Source organism: Ctenopharyngodon idella, chromosome 20 (assembly GCF_019924925.1).
Source record: "Ctenopharyngodon idella isolate HZGC_01 chromosome 20, HZGC01, whole genome shotgun sequence".
Lineage (NCBI taxonomy): Eukaryota > Metazoa > Chordata > Actinopteri > Cypriniformes > Xenocyprididae > Ctenopharyngodon > Ctenopharyngodon idella.
This window is the reverse complement of record NC_067239.1, coordinates 9,138,676-9,146,625: the sequence shown is the minus strand read 5'-3', so window position 1 is coordinate 9,146,625 and position 7,950 is coordinate 9,138,676. Positions and strand designations below refer to the sequence as shown.

At 34.6% G+C, this 7,950-nt stretch overlaps 1 protein-coding gene across 1 annotated transcript; it reads left to right on the top strand.

Moving 5' to 3' along the window:
• Window positions 1-19: 19 nt before the first annotated feature.
• arv1 (ARV1 homolog, fatty acid homeostasis modulator) lies at window positions 20-7,484 on the top strand. The gene is made up of 5 exons (XM_051875053.1): window positions 20-164; window positions 671-790; window positions 915-1,068; window positions 2,152-2,373; window positions 6,473-7,484. Exons 1-5 carry the CDS (start codon window positions 69-71, stop codon window positions 6,598-6,600), a joined length of 720 nt encoding a protein of 239 aa, XP_051731013.1. The 5' UTR covers window positions 20-68; the 3' UTR covers window positions 6,601-7,484.
• Window positions 7,485-7,950: the final 466 nt, after the last annotated feature.

The window sequence follows — 7,950 nt, the reverse complement described above, 5'->3', positions numbered from 1 at the left end:
GTCATAAGCTCCGCCTGTTATGGAGGATCAGGAAGCAGTAGGCGTGTTTTCATGCTGTCATTTGGAGAATGGCATCGGGACTGTTAAAATGCGTCGAGTGTAACGAAGATGCAACCGAACTGCATCGAGACTACAGCAACGGCATACTAAAGCTCACCATATGTGTGAGTACATCAACATTTCAAGTTTAGTCTGATTTTATCTGGTCTGTTGAGGTTAAAATGCCCACAATTTAGGCCTATTGCAATGTACACAGGGAAGACCGCTGATATTTGTCACTATTTTACTCAATATAATATTATTCCTGTATTTATAAATTTTTTTGGCTGAAAAAAAAAAAACAAAAAAACATCTTAAACTCATACACCGTTATTGCCTGGCAAAAAAAAAAAAAAAAAAAAAAAAGATACAGTTAATTTACAACAATTATACGGTGAAACTGCTGTTTATTGCAAAATTGTGTGCTGCTGTAACGCCATCTTCCACAGAATATCTGCATTTGCATTATTTTATGTATTATTTAAGGCTATTTAATGCCTTAAAAGACTTATAAGACTTAATAAAATTATGAAACAATGTTCTGGCTAACAATAATTGCCATTAATAAATAAATCTGTAGATATGTTTTAAGCAGTCTGTAAATTAAAACTGTGCTTTTCCCCCTTTGCAGAGTTCATGCAAGAAACCTGTTGACAAATACATAGAATATGATCCAGTTATTATTCTGATAGATGCCACTCTATGCAAAACCCAGGCCTTTAGACATATACTCTTCAACACTGAGATCAATGTGAGTATAATGTATTTTTACTCAGTTTTGGAAAACAGAAAGTTTGCACACCATGCGCAGAATACAGACTGCATATTGCATAAATAGAACACAGTAAACAGATGCTCTGTTACTCTCTTTCTAGATCCACTGGAAACTGTGTGTGTTCTGTCTGCTGTGTGAGGCGTACCTACGCTGGTCCCTCCTGCAGGGGTCTCAGCCCAGCGATGACCCCGCTGACATCATCCGTTACACTAAAGAATGGGAGTTTTACTGCATGTTTGCACTGGCTGCACTGGGTAAATCACTGTGTTTAATGAAGTCAGGCACTGACTAATTGGATGTAATTATTGAGACGGACTAATTGAGTTGTTGGGTAACAAATAGTGGACAAGTTATGCATATTTTTAAAGGCATTATGAAAGATTTAGAGGTTTGTAGTTTATGTTTGTGGACCTAGTGTCTTCAGCGTGATCTGTAATCAGTTCAAAATCAAAAAAAAAAAAAAAAATGCATAAAGAAAATACATTTTTCTACAGTACTGTTTAAAAGTTTGTGGTCAGTAAGATTTTTTAATGGTTTTGAAAAGTGTTTGAAGTCTCTTATGCTCACCAAGGCTGCATTTATTTGATCAAAAATAGAGTAAAAAAAAAAAAAGTAATATTGTGAAATATTATTGCAATTTAAAATAACTGTTTTCTATTTGAATGTATTGTAAAATATAATTTATTCCTGTGATCAAAGCTGAATTTTCAGCATCATTACTCCAGTCTTCAGTGTCACATGATCCTTCAGAAATCATTCAAATATGATTTGATGATCAAGAAACATTTCTGATTATCACACTTGAAAATGATTGTGCTACTTCCAGGATTCTTCAATTAATAGAAAGCTCAAAGGAACAGCATTTATTTGATTTTTTTTTTTTTTTTTTTTGCAACAATGTGGAAGTCTTTACTGTAACTTTTTTGATCAATTTAACGCACCCTTGCTGAATAGATGTTTTAATTTCTTAAATAATACTAAAAAATATTGCTCACCCCAAACATTTGAATGGTATAAAGTATAAAGTAATATTTTCTTTTAGTATTCCTTTACATAATATTATTTATTTTATTATTTATTTTATTGCAGCAATGAGAATTTTTTTGTCTTGAATAATGGCTCATAATTAATAATGTTTTCAATTAGCATATTATTATTAATAATAATAATAATTAATATATATATATATATATATATATATAAGGCTTTGAGTAAAGTGTTATATTCTTATTCTTATTACTGTAATGTAAAAGGGGGGAAAATGTGCTTAATTGTCATGAAAATAATGTCATAATGCGGAGCTTCATCTTAACAGCCTGTGCTTTGTGCTTTTCTAGAGTTGGCCGTGTTCTGCATAGGTGTGTTGGTCATTCTCTGGATGGCGCAACTCTTCTGTGGAGCTTCTTTAGAATTCACTCCGCTGTTGAAGGCTCTTCTGCTGTCCGGCTATGGCAAAGTTCTGTTAATTCCAGCTGTCATCTGGGAGCACGATTTCTCCCCGCTCTGCTTCAGCCTCATACGACTGTTTGTTTTGACCTCCAATTCACAGGCCATCAAAGGTAAACACCAACAAACATCTATTTTTATGGAATACATACAAGTTAAACACACTCATTGGCAGCATAATATAAGCACGCACTCTCTTTTATTCACGTAAACACCCAGAGGCAAAGTGAATAACACTCACACTTTCTATCCTCGCATGCTCCATTTCCCACACACATGTGTTCACATAGAGGGTTATATTGTTTAGAGTGGGCCGTTGTTTGCGCAAGGTCCTGGAGGTACAGGTCACTCCCAGCAGTTCCTGTAGTTTGAACAGATGTTTCACCAACACTGGTGTAGGGATATCAAACGTACCAGTATATTGGTTCCAAATTAAAGCTAAATGTTTAAAAAAGAAACAAGATTTTCTATAGTATTTTTTATTTTGATTCACTTTGGCACCTGAGTGACTGGAAACCAAGACGCTCAAAAAAAATAAAAAAACCCCACTATAAATGTAGTCTGTTTGTGTGCTAAATTTTTCTAAATCTATATGATAGCTATCCAAAATCATTCATGTATGAGCGGATTGTGTTCTTTCGGTTGGTGTTCTTTAGCAAATTTGGACACTGCTAAAAGATGCTGTGCTTGCATTAAATGTATTGTGAAGTATTTTTTAGCATTGTGGAGTTATTTCAACTGCTTGCTATTCTTGTCATGTGGTGCAACCAACATGCAGGAGGGGGGGAATAAAACATATAATGACATTATTCAGAGGGAACCTGACAAATAGTCATGAGGTTTTCTTTTCAAGGTCATTAAGTGTCTGAAAATAGCATATAATTTGACCTTTTTATGACTGGACAAGTTTAGACCAAGTTGTAAACAGGGTTGTTATTGTTAAAGAGTTAGTTCAGCGAAAAATTAAACTTCTGTCAATAATTACTCACCCTCATGTTGTTCCACACCCGTAAGACCTTCATTCATCTTTGGAACACAAATTGAGAAGATATTTTTGATGAAATCTCAGAGGTATGGGACCCTTCAATAGACAGCAATTTAACAACCACTGTCCAGGTCCAGAAAGTTACTAAACACATCTTTAAAACAGTCGATGTGACTGCACTGGTTCAACCTTAATGTTATGAAGCAATGAGAATACTTTTTATGTGCAAAAACAAAACAAAAATAACAACTTTATTCAACGATTTTTCCTCTTCCCTGTAAGTCTGTTACGCAGTTGGCGCAGTGAAAGCATTGCAGAGCTTGCGTCCGAACGGTGACTCATTATTGGCCGGCTCCTGCGCCAGCATCACACGCATGCGTCATGGTGCTCACGTGAACACAGCCTTGGCCAATACTGAGCCGGTGTTCTGACATGAACACGGAAGCTCACTGCGGAGCACACTGCACCAACTGCGTAACAGACTGACATGGAAGAGGAAAAATTTGCTGAATAAAGTCGTTATTTTTGTTTTGTTTTTGCGCACAAAAAGTTTTCTCGTCGCTTCATAACATAAGGTTGAACCACTGCAGTCACGTCAACGGTTTTAACAATGTCTTTAGTACCTTTCTGGACCTTGACAGTGGTTGTTAAATTGCTGTCTATTGAGGGGTCATATATATTTCATCAAAAATATCTTAATTTGTGGTCTGAAGATGAACGATGGTACAACAACATGAGGATGAGTAATTAATGACAGAATTTTCATTTTTGGGTGAACTATCCCTTTAACTAAAACTATTAAAATGGTTTTCATTAATTAAAATACAGCTGAAATAAAATAAAATATTAATTTAAAACTTAAAAAAAGCTCAAAGGAAAATTAGAAATATTGCATTTGTTAACTAACTGAAATAAGCTTAGGTTGATGTAGTAAAATTATTAAAGGATTAGTTCACTTCAGAATTAAAATAATTTACTCACCCCCATGTCATCCAAGATATAAGTATATACTTTTTAACCACAAATGCTCATATTGCACTGCTCTGCGATGCGCATTACGTAATCATGTTAGAAAGGTCGCGCGTGATGTAGGCGGAAGCACCGATCCAGTGTCTACTAAGCGAATGTGCAAAGACTACGTCAAAAAAAAAAGGTAAAACAATGATGTCGGACGATTTTAGAGTTGGAGGAGAAAATATGATGGAGTTTTTTGACCTACCGCGGTACTTCTGCCTATGTCACGCGTGACCTTTCCAATGTGGTTACGTAATGTGTGGCACATCGCAGAGCAGTGCAAGATGAGCATTTGTGGTTAAAAATTGAAAAAAGCTCATTTCAAATATCAATTAATACTCTAATAATACTTTTTCTACTTCAAAAATTCCAACGTGCTCTCATGAGAAAACGTATGTATTTTTACGTAAATTGTGGTTCTACCACACGTACATTTACTTACGTTTTCATACACACAAAAACGTACAACATTGACGTATTTATAGCACTAAAACGTAAAAATACTTACGTATTAACAGCAAAAAAAAAAAACGTAAATCATGTAACGTAAAGTGTGAATGTATATGAATTCCCATGTATTAATATTAAATATCGTGGCTTTAATGATTTAACGATGTTTTTAGTCGAATTTATTGAAAGCAGTTTACTCATCTACTTAATATGAAATAACATTTGTTTGTGACTTGTGCTGCTCGTTTCGGAGGATTACATAATGTTAAACAAGACTACAATTTGAAACCTTATGAATAGAATTTCTGTAATTCTTTAACCATTTTGTAATATTTAGTTTGTTTGCTGTGAGACACAGAAGGCGTTTTCTCCTATGCAACGACTGACAATACAACCATAAGATACACCAAAGCACAACATAAATACACAAATCACATCCATTTTATTTGTTCGCTGTACTCCAAATCTTTAGAATCCATATGTTTGTAAGGAACAGATCCAAATTCAGCCCTTTATCCATCGATCTTCATCTTCATTCTCAGCAACAGCGACAGTCACAGTCAAAGCTCGCGCTCGTTATTATTCAAATTTGAAAGTAGCGCCACCCTCGAGAAGCGTTACGACATGGTTTTACGGCACTGATATCGAACGCTCATTGGTTCTCACCTGCTTCGTCACAGATTGCGACATGCCGTGTTTCAGTGGATTGACATTTGAAATGAGTGCGCGCCTTCACGGAAAGTAGCCGGATTTATCATATTTTCATGGATTAATAAATTAAATTCTGCTCTGTACCCTACCGCCAGAGAGGACTGTGACTGGAACTCATCATCACACAGCTACTTTTGGTACATTTTCGCAAAAAATAAATTATTGTGATTACGCTTGTTTGTCTGTCCTTCTTTTATTTATAACAGTAGGTAGTTTAAAGAAATGGTCATGGGTAGGTTTAGGGGTAGGTGTAGGATTAGTGGCTCAAAATATCGTTTTAATGTTATATTTTCACTAAAATTGTCATTTTCCTACACATTTCTGTTCTTTGTGTTTTATTCTTTTAACATTCTGTTTTAAGTTCGGGATGGGGATTAGGGATCTTACATTTATCTACAAAACGATAAAATGGAAATTATACATATATCTTTATGACATGAAAGATTCGTAAGTATTTACGTTTTTCGCTGTAAAAACGTAAGTATTTTTACGTTTTAGTGCCATAATTACTTCAATATTGTACGTTTTAGCACCTTTCTAAACGTACAAAAATGTACGTTTTGTGTCTTTGAAAGTTACGTATTAATACCTAAGTATTAACAATGAGACCAGGCTGAAAATTCACATTGAATTCAATGTGATTCTTAGAAATTGCTAGTAAATTTCACAAATAATTACAGTGAAAATTGTTTTAAAAAAGTCTACACCATTTTTTCAGTGTACATAAATCATACTAAAATAACGCTGGTTGTATGAATCTCATTTGGTTTGACTCTGAAAAGTGAATGATATTTGTGAATTAATCATTTAAAAAAACGTAAAAATATATTTAAAACCCTTTTTTAAGATCAAACTGCAAGGAACTTCATGGTTACACCAAATGATATTTGAACAGTCAATTTAAACTTATTATAAATTATAAATATTATTTTCAAAACCATATCAAACCAACATGAATAATATTAACAGAGCATATTTAAAAACTTGGTACATGTTTTAAACTATATTTTGAAAATGCATCTCCACTTTAATTAGTATTCTCCATCTTCCAGTGATTCTGAACTGCAGTCGGCGTCTGTCTCTCCTGGCGGTGTGTGGCGGCTTGCTGTTGGAGATGTGGGTTGCCCAGACTTTAAAAACACTGCAAGTCTGTTCACAAGACTATCTGTCAATGCTCTAGATTATGAAGACTTCACTCCAGGAGTCTGAAACCTCAGGATTGTCTCAAACCTTTGAACGTATCAAACAGTCCTTTCTAAATATAAATAGATTCCCTATGAATTGATGCAAAACTATTTTCGTGAATGATTCAAGACCTCCTTGCGGTCAGTGAGACAGAAAGTTTGATTTATGAAACTGTTTACCTTGTTAAATCTCAGATGTGGATGTAGGGGCATGCTTGTTATTACTTCAGAGATGTTGTTTGAGCAAGATGTTTTGTACAAAGGAATTTATTGTGAAACTAAATGAGGTCATAGAGAGCAAATTGTTCATCTTTACTATGGTTACCACATGGTTATGAGGTTTTCCATGCATATATGTCTGGTGTTTACTAAGCTAACCCCTTTTAAGACCAGTAACTTGTCTTCATTTGAGAATTCTCCTCATACACAGAAACTAGTTTGGGTCTATATAGGCAGAAAAAGAGCAGGCCTGCAGTTTTCACGGAATCCTGTATGTTTATAAAGACTTTGAAGGGACAGCTTCACATTCCTGAGGTCATTTGTCAAATTCCTCAATTAGCTCTGCTGAGAGAAGATGTTAACTCAAATATACTACAGATGGCTGTGGACCTGTGTCGACATGATGCGTTCAAATACTGTAATGATCTGAATGTCTGTTTTATATTGGCTGTTTTATGTATGGACTTGTGTAATTTATCTCTGTTACATAAATGTGAAGTGTGGACTTTCAGTATGAACTTGTGCAACTTGTTCTGAACAAACTCAGGGAATGATTCTTGCACTTCTTTGAACCCAGCTTAATGTTTTGTAACGGTTTAGTGTTTCTGAGGCAGTGCTGAGGGGGATTGTGGGTATTAAAGAGTAAGTTTTTAAAAAAATACAGTGTGTATTTGCTTCAAAATCGGTGCCCTAAAATAGTTTACAAGTTAGTTATTTTAGTATTATTAAATACTGTGTAAAAACACTAATTTTCTGGCAGCAGGGGAAAATGTCTCATTAAAAACAGAAAAATACTGTCAGAAAATAAACAGATATACTTTTTTTTTCTTTTTTCTGACAGTATTTTTCTGTTTTTAAACAGACATTTTCTGGCATCCCTACTGGCAGAAAATTACTGTTTTTTTTAATGCTTTTTTTTCTTTACAGTGTAGATAGAATTTTTTCAGTGTATGTTTAATCCACACTGCATATTTTGTCATCTGAAGATTGTTATGACTAAACACAGGTCAGTGTGGAATGTCCACAAGTCAGAACAGGTTTTAAATATCTACATTTTAAACAATCATACTGTGGTATTTTGTTGTACTACCTGTCATAGGGTGCAGTTCTGCGTTGGTAAAGGTCTG